This window comes from Hemiscyllium ocellatum, chromosome 13, assembly GCF_020745735.1.
Source record: "Hemiscyllium ocellatum isolate sHemOce1 chromosome 13, sHemOce1.pat.X.cur, whole genome shotgun sequence".
NCBI classification, from domain to species: Eukaryota; Metazoa; Chordata; class Chondrichthyes; order Orectolobiformes; family Hemiscylliidae; genus Hemiscyllium; species Hemiscyllium ocellatum.
Genome location: NC_083413.1, coordinates 75,986,082 through 76,008,753, shown reverse-complemented (window position 1 = coordinate 76,008,753; position 22,672 = coordinate 75,986,082). Strand labels below are relative to the sequence as shown.

At 43.2% G+C, this 22,672-nt stretch overlaps 1 protein-coding gene across 1 annotated transcript in view; it reads right to left on the bottom strand.

The window, feature by feature from the left end:
* crocc2 (ciliary rootlet coiled-coil, rootletin family member 2) overlaps positions 1-22,672 on the bottom strand; it is a 292,849-nt gene that overhangs the window by 61,875 nt on the left and 208,302 nt on the right. The window contains exons 29-31 of the mRNA XM_060833953.1: positions 21,073-21,193; positions 16,400-16,563; positions 14,861-15,301 (exon numbers count right to left, since the gene is read on the bottom strand). Of these exons, the coding sequence (XP_060689936.1) occupies positions 14,861-15,301; positions 16,400-16,563; positions 21,073-21,193 (726 nt within the window). The remainder of the gene's footprint in view (positions 1-14,860; positions 15,302-16,399; positions 16,564-21,072; positions 21,194-22,672) is intronic.

The window sequence follows — 22,672 nt, the reverse complement described above, 5'->3', positions numbered from 1 at the left end:
GTTCAGCAATAGGGAGAGTTAAGACAGATTATTCGACTGAGAGGTGGCTTTCCAAACCAAGACACCCCCAACCCCCCATTTTTCCACTCAGGCCTCCAATGCCGCTCTCTATTAAGCACAGTTAGGATTATGACAAATCTTGGTGTATTGGCCCTTTGCCAAAACAAGCACACAAAAAGCTCTCTCCTTGTCTGAACAGAGATAACAGCAGCAGAGGAGTCATCCTCAGCTTTGCACAATGTCACAGACACCACATGGTCAGATTATCTGTCCACATTTCAGGAGGCGTTCAGTATAGTTATTGTTAAACCCCCCACCCCCTTCCCAATCCCCTAAGCTTCTTGTCCCTAACTACTTCGAAATAATTTTACCTTGCGGATTAACAACTAATTCCCACTAAAATTAAGTCTCTCTGACAGTAGCAGTTTAGCATCATCAGTGCATGTATAAGCTGGGCATGAACCTGTCGGATTCTCTCCCACAGAAAGCTGTGGGACCAGTTCGTTAGATATATTCAAGAGGGAGCTGGAGGTGGCCCTTGCAGCTAAAGGATCAAGGGGATATGGAGAGAAAGCGGGAGTGGGATAGTGAGACTGCATAATCAACCATGATCATATTGAATGGTGGGGCAGGCTCGAAAGGGCCGAATGGCCTACTCCTGCACCCATTTTCTATGCTTCTATGTGTAGGAATCTCAGTACAGTACAACCTCGATTATCCAAACCTTGGTTATCCAAATTTTGGATTATCCAAACAAGATCAAGGTCCCAGTGCTTGAGTACACTGTATTATCCGAACATTTGATTACCTAAACAAAATACTCCCTGCCTGTGTCATTCAGAAAAACGAGGTTGCCCTGTAATTATTTCCCTCCTTAAACTATGTCCAACTGAATCTCTAATTCATTCCTGAGTTCAAAAGCCTGGGCTGAAAATAAAACGAGTTAATTCTATCTCTTGAGACTTTTTTGAAGTTAGGCTTAAATTTGGAGCGTACTCTGGGGTGGAGAATGGTTGCAAAGGAACACCATAAATGTTCAACAGTAGAACATAAAACAAAAAATGTAATCAAAATGGGCAAAGTGAAAGATCGATGACTGAGGCACAGCCACATTGAATGAGTGGAGATGGAAAGGTAGGCTCATGGAGGGAAGAAAGACAGAAGAATATATACATTGGAATGATAGAGATAAACAGAAATACTCTTCAAAACGAGGAATCGAGGTACTGAAACTTCACTGACAGGTCATTGAAAACTGGGATACATGAAATGAGTTTTTTTAATTTGCCACATGATAGAGAAGGATTTGAAGACTGATTTACGGATATTCTCAACAGGCTGAAATATCTTGTGTTCAGCACAAAACGCGCAGGCTCGGGGAGTGTTGTGAGATATTTGCACAATGTTAGTTTTCTTCATGCACAACACGTTCGGTGAAGGTTGGCCTGGGTCACGGGGGTAATTGGATGCAGCTGGTGTGTTGCTGTGCTGATTTTCCCATTCCTTGCCTTTTGGGTCTTCCCTAAACTTGGAGCTCTAAACCTGGCCACCAGCCATTTCAAAATACCCAAGAAGAATTGGATTTTCTTTGGTGCTGGCACAGAGACACAAATTAGTACCAACGAGCCTGAAAACAAAGATGTTGCTAGAAAGAGTTTTTGTCCATCTATTTGAGCATTACTGACAGGATCCACATGGGGAGCTGCCAAACAGGGATAAGTTTGTTAACTGACGAACAAGACTGGCTTTTATTGGAAAGTTCTGAAACATGAATTACCCTTCTGTGCTGTAACCATTCTGCAATTCAATTGCACAGAGTTATTTTTCTATGTGAAAATTAATGTGCTCTTCACGCCACGAAGCCTTGTGTCATCTAAGAGTTGAGAAGGCAAGAATCATAGAATCCCTACAGTGTGGAAACAGACCATTTGACCCAACAAATCCACACCGGCCCTCCGAAGAGTATCCCATCCAGACCTATTCCCCTCCATTTCCCCTGACTAATGCACCTAACCTACACATTCTTGAATACTATAGGCATTTTGCATGGCCAATTCACCTAATCTGCGTATCTTTGGATGTGGGAGGAAACCGGGGCACCCGGAAGAAACTCAGACAGCAACGGGGAGAATGTGCAAACTTCACACAGACAGACAGTCACCCAAGGCTGGAATTGAACCCAGGTCCCTGCCGCTGTGAGGCAGAAGTGCTAACCACTGAGTCACCGTGCTGTAAGAATTACTCCATTCAGTTACGCGCTTAACGAGGCAATTGGAGTTAAGGATAATGTATCCTGATTTCTCTCTATTCATACAGTAAGGAAATCATAGATTTGCTACAGCATGGATGCAGGCCATTCGGCCTATCAAGTCCACACTGACCCTCTGAAGACCCACACTATCTCTGTGACGCTGCACTTCCCAGCACACTGCGGGCTAACTGTACATGTTTGGATTATTGGAGGAAACTGCAGCACCCAGAGGAAATCCAACAGATGCAGGGAGAACATGCAAACTCCACACAGTCACCTCAAGGTGGAAGCAAACCTGGGTCCCTGGTGCTGTGAGGTAGCAATACTAACCACTGAGCCACTCAGCCGCACTTAACCCACAGTTTGCTATTTTGCCTATTTCTTTGCTCGATATCCTGAAGTCAAACCATGGAGGTTGATACTTTAAAAGGCATTTGGATAAGTACTTAAATAGGAAAGGTTTCGAGGGATATGGGGCAGGAGCAAGCAGATGGGACAAATTTGGTTTGGGATTATGTTCGGCATGGACTGGATGGACTGAAGGGTCTGTTTCCCTGCTACATGACACACAGAGACAGCATAAGGAAGCAAAAGCAACTGCTGATGGTTTAGGTTCAATTCTCATATTTTTAAGGATGTAGAATGGGAATCATTTACTGGGGTAGAATAATTGAGTGGATATTCTCTCGATATGGCTGTGACAATTAGATTTTTCACAAATCATCAGGATGCTGTTTGACAGTGTAAGATGTGCAAGCCGAAAATTTGCAACCTGTTTTACATCAATTCTGATCCTTGCTTCCATTGAAGTCAGCAGAAATAAAAATTGAGAGAGCTATTAACTGTGCTGCTGATTTACAGTCACACGTTTTAAACTACAGGACGAAGTTCAAATTAATCCCTTATCAAAGACTGTTACTAGAATTCATTTGGATTTATTTGTTTTACGCACGCTAACTCTGCAACCAATTCAAATAACATTTTCAGAGGCTGACTGCCAGTTGAAACAACACAGATTAAAAATACAGGTAAGTTTCAGCCCATGAAATAATTTATATGGCAGCAGTTGCTCTGGTTAAAACGGCCAGGTATGACCTGAAATGAACAGAAATAGTTCAGTTAATCTAATTTTTCAGAAAGGCAAATAACTTCCCCCTTCCCCCCCTTCCAAGAAACATAAAGTGCATGTTATGGCCATTACAGTTAAGGGATTTACCGATGGCGAACATTAAATACTAATTGTTGCTTTTGCATGTGCCAAAGTGCATCTGACAGAGCACAGTATTGAAGAAGGAGCACAGTCATTACATTCCTCATCAGAGTTGCCTTGATAAATGAATATACAGTTTAGCGTCTGACTGTCTGCTAGATGACTGGTTGGGATGAGGAGTGAAGGGGCAAGGTGTAATGCAGGGGTACATTAGTGAACCAGTTGACTTTTTGCAATGATCAGGACAACTAATGGTCACTTTGTTCCTCCTAATCCATAAGTCACTCGGTGATGAATTTGCATCACATTTCGGGGTGGCATGGTGGCTCAGTGGTTAGCATTGCTGCCTTACAGTATCAGGGACCTGGGTTGATTCCAGCCTCAGGTGACTGTCTATGTGGAGTTTGCACACTCTCCCACAAGGATTTCCTTCCACAATCCAAAGATGTGCGGGTTAGGTGAATTGGCCGTGCTAAATTGCCTGTAGTGTTCAGGGATGTGTCAGCGCATTAGTCAGGGGTAAACGTAGAGCAGTAGGGTAGCAGAATGGGTCTCGGTGGTTCACTCTTCACAGGGTCAATGTGGATTTGTTGGGCTGAAGGGCCTTTTTCCACACTGTAGGAATTCTATAAATTGCCCTGCTTTAAATCATCCCAAAGCCTTTTAAAGAAATTGTTCATATATGTAATTATCAATTTGATGTTGATCCCTAATTGTCCTTGAGAAAATGGTGCTGGGCTGCCTTCTTGAAACGTTGCAGACCATGTGCTCTGTATGCACCGAGAATGCGGTTTGGAAGGATTTTTTGATCCAGTGACAGTGAAGCAATAGTGATATAGTTCCAAGTCAGTATGATATGTCGTTTGGAGGGGACCTCAGTTTTAATTTTTGATTTTGATTTTATTGTCACGTGTATTTTACAGTAAGACTACAATATAATATAGTGAAAAGCCTTCATTTGTTGTCTTGAAATGGTGCCATTTTGAATAATTTAAGAATAAGGAAAAGGAAAAGGAGGATATAGCGCGAAGAGCCTCCATGAGACAGCTCATCACCATCAATGGTGGTATTCCCATGCATCCCTTTTCATTCCAGATAAGAGAGGTTACAGGTTTGGAAACTGCTGTCGAAGGATGCTTGCTGACTTCCTTCAGTGCATCTTGGAAATGGGTACACATTGCTGCCACTGAGCACTGGTGGAAGGGGTGAATATCGGAGGTGGTAGATCAAATGTTGATCGAGCTTTGTCCTAAATGGCGTTGCGCATTACATGCTGTATCTATTCCACGATTCACTCTGGGAGATGTCACACTTCAGATGAGATAATAAATCAAAGCCCCCATTACATGTCACAGGTAGACATTAAAGATCATGTGACAATTTTGAGTCACACCCATCAGGCAAGTGGAAGTATACCGGAGATTTCCGACTTGTGATTTTATAGATGGTGAAGGTTTTTGCAGTCAGGAGATGTATTACAGGCCACAAAGTTGCCAGCTCTTGACCTGGTTTTGTTGTCACAGTAATAATTTGCCTGGGTGAGTTAGGTTTCTTGTCAATGGTAATGATGCGGTGATAACAATGGAGGATTCATCAATACTAACGACGTTAAATTTTAAGGGAAGATGGCTAGGTGCCAACTTGTTAGAGATGTTTATTTCCTGGCACTTACGTATCATGAACTTTAGTTTTCATTTAGAAACCCAGGCCTCATGTTGTTCAGGTCTTGCTGCACACGGACACAAGCTGTTACATTATCTGAAGAGTCACAAATAGTGCTCAATACTCTTTAGCTACCAGCAGGCATCTCCATTTCTAACCTCATGATGAAGACAAGGAGATCGATGAAGCAGTTGAAGACCATTGAAAATAGGACACGACCCTGAGGAATTTCCCACAGAGATGTCCCGGAGCTGAGATGTCTGACCAACATCAACCATAACTATATTCCTCATGCCAGGCATGACTCGATCAGTGGAGCTGTCACCAATTCTGACTTATAACTAACTAGAAGTCATTCTGAAACATATCCCATAAAATCATGGCGGGAAATGTGGCAGTTAATCTGTGCAAAGCAACAGCAAGATTTCACAACCAGCACACAAATGGTAATCAGATGATCTGGTATGGCTGTGGGCCACATTACGGCCAGAGAATTTGTCACTATTTTATGAGAAATGGTGATCTTTAAAGTTTGTCCGAAAGTCCAGATGGGGCTTCAATTGTCTCCTCTGAAATGTGGCACCTCCTTGTTCAGGCCTTGCTGCATAAGGACACAAGCTGTTACATTATCTGAAGAGTCACAAATAGCAAGGAGGCCATTCAAGCCCCTCCAATCAGCATCTGTTTGATACAAGTATGTTTCAAATAAACTCACTGTCTAAACATTCCCTGTAACTCTGCATTTTTAAAAATTTCTTCAGGTGCTTATCCAGTTCCCTTTTAAAGTCACAGTGCTTCATCCCCCCAGTACTGCACTGGGCTGCTAGGTTTGTTTGTATGCTCGGATTTGTTCAGTGAGTCTTGAACCACGGTCACAACTTCCTGACTCTGAGGAGAGATTGTCCTCCAAAATTTTACAAGTCTGATTACTTTAAAAGAGAGACTTCCTGTTAATAAGCTGCAAGAATGGTAAGGCAAGATTTCACCTTTTATGATGTTCACTGCACCAAACAGTCTAACTCAACAATTTGTTGTGGACATCTGAGCAGAGTCTGAGAAATACTGACTCCCAACACAAAACGACAGGAGGTACAGCTCAGAATGAGGTCATTCAACCCACTGCGCCTGCATCATTACCTTATGTCAGTTTCTCGCTTTTCCCACCATAAGCCTGCACATTATTTCCATCCAGTCATCCAATATACCCTCTTGAATACCCCAACTGAACCCTTCTCCACTGCACTTCCAGGGAGTGCATTCTGCACTCAAACTATACATTGAGTGAAAAAGTCATTTTTCTCACCTCATATTTGCTACTTCTGCAAATCACTTTAAATCAGTGCCCTCTTCTTTAATGAGTAGGAACAGTTTCTCCCTATCTGCTCCATCCAGTTCACTTATGATTTTGAAAACCTCTACCAGGCCACCTCTTGGCTTTCATCTGTTTAAGGAGACCAATCCCAATGTCTTCAATCTGAAGTTTCTCCTCTGTAGAACCATTCTTATAAACCACTACTGCACTTATTCCAATGGGGAGATTCACAGACTTGTTATAATGTGTACAGTTCTGGGTGGCACAATATTCCAGATGAGTTCTAACAAATACCTTGCACAAGCCCAACATCATCTGCTTGCTCTCATACTCTATGCCCCTGTTAATAAATCTGAGGACACGGTACACTTTACTTACTGCTCTCTCCACCTGTCCAATCACCTCCAACAATCTGTGTACACGTACACACAAGTCCCTCTGCTCCTGCAACCCCCTTAGAGTTGTATCCCATATTTTACATAGTCTTTCAGTGTTCTTCCTATCAAAACATATCACCTCATACATCACTGCATTGAGCCTCATCTGTCCTCTACAAATAGGATGGTCTTCACCTGAACCAGAGGGGTGCCAATATCCTGGGGGGGGGGGGGGGGGGATTTTGTTCATGCTCTTTGGGGGTGGGGGTGTGGTGTTTAATGCAGCAGGGTGCTGGGAACCTGAATTGTAGTTCCAGTGTACAGGAGGTTGAGAGTATGAGATCAGGGATAGGTTTACAAGGTCACAAGAGGACACTGCTAATCAGGACGTTGATTTGAAATATACTTCAATGCCAGTAGCATCCAGAATAAGATGGGTGAACCTGCAGCATGGGTTGGTCCCTGGGATTTCAACATTGTGGCCATTTCAGAGACATGGCGAGAGGAGGGACAGGAATGATTGTTGCAGATTCTGGGATTTAGATGTTTCAGCAAGAACAGAGATGATGGTAAAGTAAAGGGGGGAGGGAGGGTGGGGTGGGCTGAGGTTAGAAACAGGAAAGGAGAGGTCACCCTGTTGGGAGTTTTCTATTAGCTTGTGAATTGTTCCAAGAATGTATTAGAAAGGATAGCAATGGTAGGAGCGAGAGTAACAGGGTAGTTGTTATGGGAGCTTTAACTTCCCCAATGTTGACTGGGAATATTATAATTCATGTGGTTTAGATGGGTCAGTTTTTATTCAATGTTTTCTGACACAGAATGTAGACAGGCCAACAAAGGGAGATGCCATATTGGATTTGGTACTAGGGAATGAACCCGGCCAGGTATTAGACTTGTAGTAAGTGAGCACTTTGGCTATAGTGACCACAATTCGGTTATTTTTACAATAGCAATGGGCAAAGAGGTATAACTGGGGGAAAGGCAATTATGATGCGATTAGGCAAGATTTAGGATGCACAGAATGGGGAAGGAAACTGCAGAGGATGGACACAATTGAAATGTGGAGCTTACTCAAGGACTACTACTGTGGGTCCTTGATAAGTATATACCTAACAGGCAGGGAGGTAGTTGTCAAGAGAGGGAGCCATGGTTTACTAAAGAAGTTGAAGCTCTTGTCAAGTAGAAGAAGAAGGCTTATGTGAGGGTGAGGCATGATGGCTCAGTTAGGTGATTTGAGAGATATAAGTTAGCCAGAAAAGATCTAAAGATAGGGCTAAGAAGAGCCAGGAGGGGATATGAGAAGTTGTTGGTGGATAGGATCAAGGAAAACCCTAAGGCCTTCTACAGATATATCAGGAATAAAAGAATGACTAGAGTAAGATTAGGGCCAGTCAAAGATAGTGGAAAGTTGTGTGTGGAATCTGAGGACATAGGGGAAGCGCTTACTGAATACCTTTCGTCAATATTCACATTAGAAAAGGGCAATGTTAGAGAGAACAAGGGGATACAGGTTATTAGATTAGATGGGATTGAGGTTGACAAAGAGAAGGTTTTAGCAATTTTGGAAGATCTGAAAATAGTTAAGTCCCCTGGCCGGATGGGATTTATCCTCGGATTCTTTGGGAAGCCAGGGAGGAAATTGCAGAGTCTTTGCCTTCGATCGTTATGTCATCATTGTTGACAGGAGTAATGCCAGAAGACTGGAGGATAGCAAATGTTGTTCCCTTGTTTAAAAAGGGGAGTGGGGACAACCCTGGTAATTATTGGCCAGTGAACCTTACTTCGGTTGTGGGTAAGATGTTGGATAAGGTTATAAAACATAGAATTTATAATCATCTGGAAAGGAATAGTTTGCTTAGGGATAGTCAACATGGTTTTGTGAAGGGGAGGTCATGCCTCACTAACCTTATTGAGTTCTTTGAGAAGGTGACAAAACAAGTGGATAAAGGTAAAGCGATTGATGTGGTATATATGGACTTCAGTAAGGCATTTGATAAGGTTCCACATGATAGGCTATTGCACAAAATACAGAGTTTTGGGAAGATGATTTCGCAGTTTGGATCAGAAATTGGCTAGCTGAAAGAAGACAGAGGGTGTTGGTTGACGGGAAATGTTCAACCTGGAGCTCAGTTACCAGAGGTGTGTCGCAAGGATCTGTTTTGGGGCCACTGCTGATTGTCATTTTTATAAATTATCTGGATGTGGGGTAGAAGGATAGATTAGTAAATTTGTGGATGACACGAAGGTAGGCAGAGTTGTAGATAGTGCTGAAGGATGTTGTGGGTTACAGAGGGACATATATAAGTTGCAGAGCTGGGCAGAAAAGTGTGAGGTAGTTCACATCGGGAGATGGAACAGGAATGCAGAGTACTGGGCTAATGGTAAAATTCTTGGCAGTGTAGATGATCAGAGAGATTGCAGTGTCATAGTGCATAAATCCTGAAAGTTGCCATCCAGGTTGATAGGGTTGTTAAGAAGGCATATGGTGTGTTGGTGTTTATTGGTAGGGGGATTGAGTTTTGGAGCCACGAGGTCATGCATCAGCTGTACAAAACTCTGGTAAGGCTGCACCTGGAGTATTGCATGCAGTTCTGGTCACCACATTATAGGAAGAATGTGGAAACTTTGGAAAGGGCTCAGAGGAGATTTACTAGGATGTTGCCTGGTATGAAAGGAAGGTCTTACGAGGAAAGGCTGAGGGAACTGAGGCTGTTTTTGTTGGAGAGAAGAAGGTTGAGAGGTGACTTAATTGAGGCGTACAAGATAATCAGAGGGTTAGATAGGGTGGGCAGTGAGAGCCTTTTTCCTCAGATGGTGAAGACTAACATGAAGGGACGTAGCTTTAAATTGAGGGGTGATAAATTTAGGACAGATATCAGGGGTTGTTTCTTTCCTCAGAGAGTAGCAGGGACATGGAATGGCCTGCCTGCAATAGTAATAGACTTGCCGACAGTAAGGGCATTTAAATGGACATTGGACATACATATGGATAATAATAGAACAGTGTACTTTAGATGGGCATCAGATTATTTTCACAGGTCAGTGCAACATCAAGGGCCAAATGGCCTGTACTGCGCTGTTACATTCTATGTTCTATGTTCTATGTCACCAATGTGCCCACTCCACCAACTTGCCAATATCCTGCTGGAGTTCTACACTACCTTCCTCATAATTTACAATTCTTCCAAATCTGGCATCATATTTTATCTTAATATTCATTCACGGGATAAGGGCATCACTGGCTAGGCCAGCAGCTACTGCTCATCTCTAATTGTCCAGAGGATAGTTAAGAGTTAACCACATTGGTATTGGTCTGGATTCACGTATAGGCCAGACCATGTACGGATGGCAGTTTCCTCCCTAAAAACCAACAATCAACATCATTTGGCTCTTCTGGGGATCCACAAGTAGACCACATAAACATGACCCTCACTGCACCTGTTACCTCTTTGAAAAACTCCAGCAAGTTAGTTAAACACAATTTTGTTGTTAGAAATCCATAGTGACACCACCTGCTTAATCCACCTTTTTCCATGTTGCTACTAATTCCATCCTGAATTAATTTTACAAGGCTCCCCTCCACTGAAGTTAGACTGACAGGTCTGTAACTGCTGGGATTATCCTGACAATCTTTGATTAGATTCCCTACAGTATGGAAACAGGCCCTTCGGTCCAACAAGTCCACACTGACCCTCTGAACAGCAACTCACCCCGACCCATTCCCCTACATTTACCCCTTCACCTAACACTACGGGCAATTTAGCATGGCCAATTCACCTATCATGCACATCTTTGGACTGTGGGAGGAAACCAGAGCACCCGGAGGAAACCCACGCAGACACTTGGAGAATGTGCAAACTCCACACAGACAGTTGCCCGAGGTGGGAGTTGATCCCGGGTCTCTGGCGCTGGGAGGCAGCAATGCTAACCACTGTGCCACCATTTCTTGAACAAGGATATGATGATTGCAATTTTCCAAAATTCTGCCACTTCCCTCTAGTGAGAGGAAGACTAAAGATTGTAGCCAGTACCCCCTGCAATCTCTCCTCTTCCTTCCTTCAGTATCCTCCGATGTTTCTCATCTAGTCCCAGTGACCTGTCAACTTTAAGCATGAACACTCTATCCCACACTTCTTCCTGATTAATCTTGAACACTTCAAGAGAAAGAGTTTCCTCCTCTGTCACCATAGTTTGGGCAGCATCTCCTTGTTTGTTAAAGACAGATGCAAAGTATTTATTTAGCACCTCGCCATACCCACTGCCTTCTTGTATAAATCCCCTTTCTGGGCTTTAATTGGCCTGACTCTTACTTTTACCACTTCATGATTTATAAGCCTGTAGAAGACTTTGGACAATGCTTTATGCTAGCCACCAGTCCTCTCTCCTGATTCCTCTTTGCTTCTCTTTGCCTACTCATTTCCTCTCTGAAACCGCTTATACACTTAATGGTAAGGTCCTGGGGAGTGTTGGATAGGATAAATAGACAAAGTCTTTTCCCTGGGGTGAGAGAGTCGAGAACTAGAGAGCATAGGTTTAGGGTTAGAGGGGATAGATATGAAAGAGACCTAAGGGGAAACGTTTTCACTCAGAGGGTGGTACGTGTATGGAATGAGCTGCCAGAGGAAGTGGTGGAGGCTGGTACGGTTGCAACATATAAATGACATTTGGATGGGTATATGAATAGGAAGGGTTTGGAGTGATATTGGCTGGGTGCTGGCAGGTGGGACTAGATTGGGTTGGGATATCTGGTCAGCATGGACAAGTTGGACCAAAGGATCTGTTTCCATGCTGTACATCTCTATGACCCTATGACTGTAAAGGAATTAAGGGTTATGGTGGAGCTGAGTCCACGAAAAGATCAGCCATGGTCATACTGAATGGTGGAGTGGGCTTGAAGGCAAGGTGGCCTACTCCTGCTCCTAGTTCTTATATTCTCCTTTTTTTCAAATGTATTTTCTACCTGACACCCATCATAAGGAGCTTTCTTCTTTATCTTAATTTCTATCTCTTTTGTCTTCCAGGCAGTTCTGGATCTCTTTGTCTTACCTTTCCCATTTGAGCCAATGAACCCCAATTATATCCAGACAATCTCCTTTTTAAAAGGCGGGTTTGCTTTTCCTCTCATTTCTTTCAATTCTGCCGAGCTAAACCCTTGCCCACTGATGTCAGCATGACCCCAGTTGATTTTTCTTACTCTGGATTGATCCTCATCATTTTCCACGATCATCCTGGACATTATCATATAATGAGTACTGTTTTCCAAATGTTCCACCGCTGACAGTATATCCATTTGACTCACTTCAGTTCCAGAACCAGCTTCAAAAGGGAATCCTTATTGTTGGACTGGACATAAACCTCTGGATACAATCCAGAAACATTTTACCCTCAGTATCCCTTACACTACTAGTATATCTGTCTATATTTAGGTAATCAAAGTCCCCATTATAACTACTGTATAATGTTGGCATCCCTAGAATTTTCCTGAAACTTTGTTGCCCTACGTCCTTTCCACTATTTTATGATCCATAGGCCGTCACTGTCTAGGTCAGCATTTATTGCCCATCCCTAATTGCCCAGAGAGCAGTTCAGAGTAATGTAGGCCAGACCTGGTAAGGATGGCAGATCTCATTCCTAAACTGATGGGTTTTTTTCTGACAATCACCAGTAGATTCATGGTCATCATTAGACTATTAATTCCAGATTTATTTTTCCACTGATTTCAAATTCCACCATCTGTCATGGCAGGATTCAAAACTAGATCCCCAGAACATGACCTGGGTCTCTGGATTAACAGTCCAGAGATATCACCACTCAGCCATCATCTTGCCACCTTTCCAAAACTTGTCTCTTAATTTTTGAAAAGTCTTTCACAGCGAGATAACTTTTTTTTTCTCTCCATGGCAATTCTTCTTTTATTCTTCTTCTAGCTCAAACTTTCCAACCTCACTTCAACCTTCCTCACAAATTTGGACTTTCCAATCTGGGTGTGAACTGAGAGCTGTATTTCTGTGCCCTTAATCACAGAGACCTTTGGTCTCCATTTGTTGTCCCTCATCAGGACCCTGACAGATTAACCTTGTCTGAGAGATTCAGGAATATCTTAGAAATCCTTCCACTTTCAAATTCCATCTCCATGACAGTTGTGAGCCTCGTACCGAGGTATAAGTACTGATTATCTCGACTTCAGACACCAACTCTGTTTTATCTTGAAAATGAATGGGCGCTTCAGAGAATTATTGTTTACAACTTAACATTCTCAGCATCTTCCTTGGACTTTGAAGACTGGTTGTCTGATCACTAAACACAGATGCTCCTGCCTTTATCTCCTAAGGTAAATAATTTATACTTTCTACTTAGCAAAAATATGAGTTTTCCTTTGATTTTTAACAGCCCCTCTCATTAAAACCTCATTCGTGCAGACTTCAAAGGCTGGAATCTAACCCAGGCCCCTCCTGCTATGAGGCAGCAGCACTAATCACCGAGCCACCATGTTGCCTTAAATGCCTTTGGGTCTTGCACCCAAAATGTGGACTGATTGAGTTCAGTTCCTATGCTGATGCTGTCTGACCTACTGAGTATATTTTAAATTCCAGTTTTTTTTGTTTCCATTGTCAGTCAGATACTTCCTGAAATCAATCATTGTTGCTTTTATTTCAACTGGACACCAGCTTGTGTGGAAAGCATACTTTCTGATTGTGAGTGTTGGTTACAGATTGATCACTGAGAAGTGGTATTTTCAGTGCTCAATGGCCTATAACGACAACTTGAAGATATAACAACAAGATGGCCAAATCTTCCTCCGTAGAATGGAACTCCAGAGAAGCACTGTCAGACAATATTTGACACTGAGCCACATCAATACATTTCAGAACAGATGATCAAACATGCTCAGAAGAATATTAAAACTGTCTTAAAGAATGGAAAGAGTTTAAACATTTAGGGATGGAATTCCATACTTTTCAACCTAAGTAGCTGAAGATACAGTCATGGAGTTATTGAGACATAGAGCAAGGAAACAAACCCTTTGGTCCAACCCATCCATGCTGACCAGATATCCTTAACTGATCTAGTCCCATTTGCCAGCACTTGTCCGATATCCCTCTAAGAGAAAGTGAGGACTGCAGATGCTGGAGACTAGAGTTGAAAAGTGTGGTGCTGGAAAAACGCAGCAGGCCAGGCAGCATCCAAGGAGCAGGAGAATCGACATTTTGGGCATAAGAAGGGCCTGAAGAAGGGCTTATGCCCTAAACGTCGATTCTCCTGCTCCTTGGATGCTGCCTGACCTGCTGCATTGTTCCAGCACCACACTTTTCAACTTCGATATCCCTCTAAACCCTTCCTTTCACATACCCATCCAGATGCCAATTAAATATTGTACTTGTACCAGCCTCTGCCAGCTCCTCTGGCAGCTCATTCCATACACACGCCACCCTCCATTTGAAAAAGTTGCCATCAGGTTCCTTTTAAACCTTTTCACTCTCACCTTAAACCTATGCTCTCTAGTTTTGGACTCCCCGACCCTGGGACAAAGACCTTGTCTATTCACTCTGCCCATGCTTCATGTGGTTTTACAAATCTCCATAAGGTCACCCCCTTAGCCTCCGTAGCTGCAGGGAACAAAAACACCAGCCCATTTAGTTTCTCCCTACAGTTACACTTGCATGGAGCGATTAAAGTTGGGAACTCTTCACAGTCCAGAATTGAAAGAATGCAGAGTTCTTGCAGAGGTGCAGTAGCTGGAACTGGCTTTGGAAATGGGGAGGAAATGGAACACTAGTACAACAATTTTGAAATGGAGGCATAGCCGGACTGGGAGCCTATATGGGTCAGCACTGACAGAGACAATGACTGAACGGGGCTAACACAAGTCTGGATACAGGCAGCAATGAGGTACACTTTCAGGGTGAGGACCAATAGATAATTGGCCAGCCAGGGCAGTATTGGAATGATCAAGTCCAGAAGCAACACAAAGTGGAATTTTAGGATGCTAAAAGAGATTACAACCAAGTTATAACTCACACTTTACAGAGCAGTGGATTAATCTTTACCTGAAGTACCCGTCGATCCTGTTCACTGGAGGTTAGAGCCTTCTGAAGTTTAGAAATCTGCTCCTGTAGCACCACTGCGTTGGCGGTCGTGTCTGACAGAGACAGCGACAGACTCTGCACCTTGTCCTTCAGGTGGCTCTCACCCTCCTCGGTCTTGGCCAGGGTCAACGACAGTCGGTCGAGGGTGAGCTGGAGGGAGGTGGCCTTTGTCTCACTATCAGCCACTTGCCGCTGGAGCATCTCGATCCGATCCTGAAGGACGTGGACCTCTGTTTCACGGTCGTTCAGTGTCAGCTGCACTCTCTGTAATTCCCCCTCCAAGGAGCGCCGTGAAAGCTCCAACTTGGTAATCCGATTCTCAGACACTTCCAGCTGGTCTTTCAGCTTACGCTTGTCAGCCTCCAGCTTGGTCTCATTTGCCTTCATTTTGTTGATCTTCTCCTAAAATTACCAAATATTAAAAGAACTCAAAGGCTGCTGGAAATGACATTAACACCCCAAATGGGCCAACTTCACTTCAAACACCAGCATTGCTATTACCATAATTGTGTGTGGAAAAAGGCATCTTCAAGCTCCCCATTGAAATGTCATCTCCTTCTCTCTCTCCTAAAAGTAGAGATTCTGGCTTTTTATTTGAGTCTTCATATCTATCAATGTGCTTGAATCAACAGAGCCAGTGAACTGACAAACTGTTACACAGAAGTAGGCCATTAGGAGTGAACACCTTCATTCCAGGTATCAGTCAGGTAAAACCTGCTTTAAACTACCTCAAATACACTTAGCATCCCCCTTAAATAAGCAGAGCCAAACTACACAAGTGTTCAATATGTAATCTCACCAATGCCCTCTATCAGTCAACAGAATCATGGCTCATCTGACTGTGATGTCAACTCCACATTTCCATCGACCCCCAGTGACCTCAGACTTCTTTGTCAATCTACCTTTTCCTGCCATGAAAACATTCAATGACACTTCCTCCAGTGCTCTCAGAAAGTTTCATAACCCCCAGAGAGAAACAAAAGTTCTCCTCAACTCCATTTTAAGTGACGACCTCTTGTTTTCAAATTGTGAACCCCTTGTTCTGGTCTTTCTCATGAGGGGAAGCATTCTTTCAGCACCCATCCTATCAACTCCTTTGAGGACCTTACATGCTCAATAAGATCAGCTCCTGTTATGCTAAACTCCAATGCATACAAACCCAGCCTATCTAACCTTTCATCTTTAAACATCCCTCTCCTCCCAGGTATCAATCATGTGAACCTTCTATGAACTGCTGCTAATACATTTATATCCCTCCTTAAACAAGGTGACCAAAACTGTGCACATTACTCCAGATGTGGCCCCACCAGTACTGTTGTGTCAATATTTAATTGGTCCATATTGACAGCCTTCAGTGACAGTGATAAAAATATGACTGCTTTTGTGAAAAATGGAGGGAGAGCCCTGGATGTGAATTCTGACTTTTTTATCCTGATGCTTAAAATCTGCATTGGCCATGGGTCACCAATTTCGGCGAACGGTCCTGTCAGGAGCGATTACCTGATGTGTTCGCCTCTCGCCCTCAGATGACTGCAGGGTCCATTCCAACTTGGCCACCTGTTCAGCCAGGGCCTTCCTTTCTCTCTCTCCACGTCTTATCGTCTCTTCTTGCAGCATGAGAGTAGCTTGAGCCTGACTTAATCGCCCGTCTAATCCTCGTTTCCCTTTGAAACAACAGAAAAAGGTTAAAAATCAGTCTATACAGCTTAAGAGAACGTGCTTGTTTCAGGTATCAATCTAGTTAAACCTTCTTTGAACCACCTCCATCCTCTTCAGAAAAGGACAGCAAGACAGCACAAGTGTTCAAGACGTAATATCACCAATGCCCTGTGTAACTGACACATAACATTCTCACTTTTATGTTCAATTCCTCTTGTAATGAAGAATAGCAATCCATTAATCTTCAGTAATGTTGTATCTGCATGTCCCTAACCCTTTAAACTAACCTCTTGGGAACCAGGTATCAGAATATCCAAATCTCTGCACCTTAGAATTCTCCAGCCTTTTATATTCTTCCTTCAAAAGTGAGCAACTTCACATTTTCCCACACTTTACTTCATCTGTCAGATTCTTTCTCCACTCATTCACCTCAGGTCTTCTTCACAACATCCTTTCCTGCCTATAGTGTGCCTATATAAAGGCACATCTGTGACATTAGTTGCTGTGCCTTTGTTCCCCTCACCGAAGTTATTGACGTAAATTGTTAAAACTTTGAGGGTGCAGCATAAATCCCTGCCGAACTCCACTTGGCACATTCTGCCAATCAGACAAACATCCAGTTATGCATATTCTCTTTTTCTGGAAGCCAGGAATCTTCTGTCCGTACTAATATGGAACCTATTACACCACGAGGTTTCATTTTCCAGAGTAAACTTTATTGTGACTCCTCATCAAAAACCTTCTGAATAACTGCACAAAGGCTGGTATCCCATCACCAAATCACCCTTTATTTACACGTGCCAGTACACAGGCTGTGGCCAGCCTGCTCAGTGTCTGTGCCTGAAGTCAGGAGACTCTCTGAATCTCTTGTTTTATATATATTTTTTTCTTTTAGCCCTCAACTGAGGAGATCCTAATCTCCTGTTTTATTGCCCCCAGCACCCATGATGGATGTGTGCAGGTGTGGGACACAGTGAAAGACAACAGGTGTACAAATCTTTACTCAATTTCCACTACCAGGAAGAAAGGAAACACCAGAGTGGCCAGAGACAAGCAGTGCCCTTCACATCAAAGGACAATGCTGTGTGATCAAAAAAATGTCTCTTTTTTTTAATCTTGGTCAGTCAGGGCTGTCTGACTGGTCCAGGTTAATAACCCCACTCGGGGATCTCACAGTCAATAAGATCCGCCTGGTTCCAATCACTACACCTTCTAAAAATCCAAGCAAACTACTTCAACAGGACCTGCTTAATCCACAATGCATGTTTCCCCTTCAAAGAACATTAAACTTGGTTAAACATGACTTCCCTTTGAAGAAAGCATGTCAATTGTTTCTGAATGCCTTGGGTTTTTATAAGAGTGCAGCTATAATCTCATTATTATTTGATTTTTTTTCTTCTTTGTTTCTTTTTCTTTTCATCCTCCACACTCCCACCTAACTGCAGTGTTTTTACCCCAGCACCCATGTTGTGTGTGTGTGTGTGTGTGTGTGTGCAGGTGTGAGACACAGTGAAGGACACAAGGTATATAAATCTTTATTCAATTCCCGCCACCCAGAAGAAAAGAAACACCCACGTGGCCAGTGACAAGTAGTGCCTTGCTCAGAGGGCAATGTTGCGTGATCAAACAGTGAAGGGGAGGGCAGGGATTAAATCAAAATAGAGTTGGAGGTGGGAATAATACACTCCGCTCCCTGCGGTGCCCACCTCTCCCTGAACAGTTCTAGGGTGCTGGTGGGCAGATAATTATTATTTGATTCTGACAATTACCCACAACACACAACAAGCTAATTAGCTGTAGCTTCAGTGTTTATCCTTTTCTCCCTTCTTAAATTGAGGTGTTCAATTGGTGACTTTTCAGTCTGTTAGAACCTTTCCTGAATTGAGGGAATTCCGCAAAGTGAACACCAACGTATTTACTTTCTCATTAACCAGCTCTTCAGGCTCCAGGCTGACATGCATCTGGGCCCAATAACTTTTTTTAGGCCACAGCTCCATTCATTTGCTTAGTGCTATTTCCCTCGTAAATACAATTTAGCATCCTCTAGGAAGAAAAATAAAACTTGTAAAGAATTTGAAGTGCTGTGCTGGATGAAATGAAAACAAAATCATGTGTTGGCCTTGGGAGAAAGAAGCCGCTCCCTCAGTCAAAGGGATGCATAATTTTAAAGTGAAAGGCAGGAGGTGGACAGAAGACTTGAGGTAGAGGGTTTTCAACCAGAGAATGGAGGGGATCTGGAATGCTGTACCTAGGATGGTAGTTGTGGTGGGCAAACTCACAAGCTTTAAAAATGATGTGGAGGTGCTGGTATTGGACTGGGGTGGACAAAGTTAAAAATCACACAACACCAGGTTATAGTGCAACAGGTTTATTTGAAGGCACTAGCTTTCGGAGCGCTGTTCCTTCATCAGGTGGTTGTGGAGCAGAATCATACAGCACAGAATTTATAGCAGCAGGATTGCAGTGTTATGGAATATAATATTAAACCTATTTAGCTTGAGTCTTTCTTGAGCTTACTTTAGGTTGAAAATTCTAAAAGATGAAAGATTCAAGCTAAATTGGTTTAATATTATATTCCATGACATTGCAATCATGTTGCTATAAAAATCTGTGTCGTATGATTCTACTCCACAACCACCTTATGAAGGAGCACCGCTCCAAAAGCAAGTGCCTCCAAATAAACCTGTTGGACGATAACCTGGTGTAGTGTGATGTTTAACCCTTTTAAAAAGTCCTTTAGTAAGCAACTTGATGTGTCTTAACATTTAAGGTGGTGGACCAAGTACTGGAAAGTGGGACTGTGTCGATTTAGAGTAGTTGGTACAGACTCGATGGGCCGAACAGCCTCTTTGGCATGGTATGATCCATGATTCTTGAGATTGTAACCTTTCAGGTTCTGATTTTTGTTCTAGTGTCTAGCTCCTCAAACGGTCTTTGGAAAACACCTTTCCTAGTTGTGCCTATGCAGTTGAATCCTGCATGGACCACTTCAGCTTATTTATCCATTCCCACTGCAGGTCCCATGCCAGTCCTGAGCAGATATCCAGAATCCCAGCACCAGAGAGGAGAACTGTATCAATTCCTCTCACAAGACAAACCATTACGGCTTCCACGATGACAACATTCCTAGATGCACCCTCAACCCGAATGGTCTTCTAGACCATAGTGCCATGAGTAAATCACCCCCCCCACCCCTATTTTCAGTTTGTGAGAGAATATTTATTCTATTATATATTATTACTCTTATGTTATGAGAGAGAGTTATTCTCAGGTTGAGACAACCTCAAACGTATTGGGCAATTGCCGAGGCCAACTGTCCTGTCCTCTGTGTCTCTTTACCTGCCCCATTCTGAGTCCCACCTTCCTGTCCCTGAACACTAACCAATCAGAAAACTCAACCCCCAGAGGTGTGACTGCCTCCTGGCTTAAAAACAAATCCAGGGAACTTTCCCCCTTCCTGATGCATGGTCGTGCATGCACTCTAGCTCTTAAACTAAGCAGAAGTTGTTCAAACTTCAAATAGAATATATGTTGGAATCCGAGTGCATTTTGTCTCAGAGAGCTGCTGTGCAAATAAAAGCAAAATACAGCAGATGCTGGAAATATGAAATAAAAGCAGAGAATGCTGGAGGAACACACAAGTCTGGCAGTATCTGTGGTGATAGAAGCAGAGGTAATGTTTCAGTTCTAATGTAGTTCTTCTTCAGAATTTCTGAGAACTACTGACATGCTGAGTTTCACCAGCATTTTCTGTTCTTATTTCAGATTTCCAGCATCTGCACTATTTTGCTTTCATGAGGTCACTGTTTCGATTAGATTAGATTACTTACAGTGTGGAAACAGGCCCTTCGGCCCAACAAGTCCACACCGACCCGCCGAAGTGCAACCCCCCCCATACCCCTACATACACCCCTTACCTAACACTACGGGCAATTTAGCATGGCCAATTCACCTGGCCCGCACATCTTTGGACTGTGGGAGGAAACCGGAGCACCCGGAGGAAACCCACGCAGACACGGGGAGAATGTGCAAACTCCACACAGTCAGTCGCCTGAGGCGGGAATTGAACCCAGGTCCCTGGCGCTGTGAGGCAGCAGTGCTAACCACTGTGCCACCGTGCTGCACTGTTGTTAACAGCAAGTCTCAAAGACATTAAGTGACAATTACTTGGGAAATAAAAACACAAAGGGAAATTGAATAACGTGAGCGCTGCTGCTCTCATTGCCCTCCTTCTAGTGATGGAATTACAGGCTGTTACTGAAGATGAATCTCTGTGTAAACAGATTCCACGCCCTCTACAGGCCCTCTCCCTCTGAATCTCTCAGCATTCCTTTAAGCGGCACCTACCCTTTGGTGAGGCACACTTCAAAAGGCACAGCTCAGAGGGGCATGGGAAGGATCAGGGACACTGCCTGGCACAGCAACTCTCTGTCACAAAATGCACTCGGGTTCAACATGCGTTCTGACACCTTCCAACCAGTTAGTGTCTCCACGGCACTGAGCACTTGACTGACCTTCCTCTGCCTCGGTGAAGGATTTCTGAAGATGCTGAACACGTGTGTTGGTCCGCTCACGGTCTGTTTCCATCTCTGCCAGCCTCCGTGCCAGGTTTGCCAGCTGAACACAAGCTTCGTCCTAAGGGAGAAGCAAATAACCAGTTTTTAAAGAGTCCTCCTGTCTGGATGTGTTGCTGGCATAGGATGTGCAGAGACTGACTGGCACAAGGTGGGCAAGACCTTACTGAGCAGCTGCCATGACAAACATCATTGAAATATTATATCAGGGAAATCTCAGAATTATATTCATCCCATCCGAATGATATTGTCTGTGCGGAACAATTCCTTTTTATTATTGGGTAATAAACTATGTTGCATTCATAGGGCTCTTACCTTCAGGATCTGAAGGTTGCAGATTAATGCATCACCAAAGGAGTTCAGCACATAATCTGAGTGTACAGTCCAGTGCAGTTGTGAGGATGTTACTGTGTTGTTACATGTGTTTGGCTTTCAGCTAAGACGTTAAAAGCAAGCCTACAGTACACCTCTTCCAATGATATCCAAGAAGTCCAATGTTACCCTGCAAAGAAGAGCATGGAGTTCGTCCTGGTATCCCGGGTAACATTTCTCCCTCAACCAACCAGCGTAAACTTGAGGACATCCAAAATTCCATGTCTTAACTCACACCAACTCCTGTTCTTCAATGGGATCACAGTCATCTTGATTGTAAAACTCTCACTCTTGCATTCAAATCCTTCCATGGTCCTGACTCTCCGTACCCCTGAAATCTTCTCAAATCACACAAACTTCCAAGATATCTGCATCCATTCAATTCTAGCCAATTGAACATCCCTGATTTCAGGCCTCCGCCATTTGTGGCCTGTCTTCTGTGGTCTGAGCTCAGAGTTCTAAAATCCCTTGCCTAAGCCTCTTCACTTCCTTGTCTCATGTTTATCTTTCAAGCCATAACAAATGAATCTTTCATGAGATCAGAAGCAAAAGCAGCAGGTACAGGACAACTAATTTTGCACCATTTAATTAGATCATTGTTGTTCCCATTGTGGCCTTAACTCCATTTTCCTGCCTGGACCCCAAAGAACTCATTTCCCTGGCACATCAAAAGCTGTCTAATTCAAATTTGCACACGTCCAATGACCCATATATAATTGAAAAATTAATGACCCTTTAAGGGAAGAAATATTTCATCATCTGCATTTTAAATGTGAGAACCTTTATTTTTAAACTGTGCAGCCTGTTTCCACAGTCCCAAACGAAAGAAAATATCATCTCAGTTTCTCCCCTGTCAATTGTATATCTATTAAGAAGCTCATCGCTCATCTTTCTGAACACCAGTCAGTACCGGGCCACCCTGTTCAATATTTCCTCATGAGACAAACCCTTCATTCCAGCAACTAGTGAAGTGAACTTTCTCTGAACTGTTTCCAATGCAGCTCTCCCTCTTTAATGAAGGACACCAAACCTGTTAACTATTCCAGGTATGGTTTCATCAATATCCTTAGATTTGGAGCAGATCTCTATACTTTTATACTCCATCCCACTTGCAATTAATTCATACAGTTCATGTGCCTTCATAATTACATGCTGCAATCTACAAGCC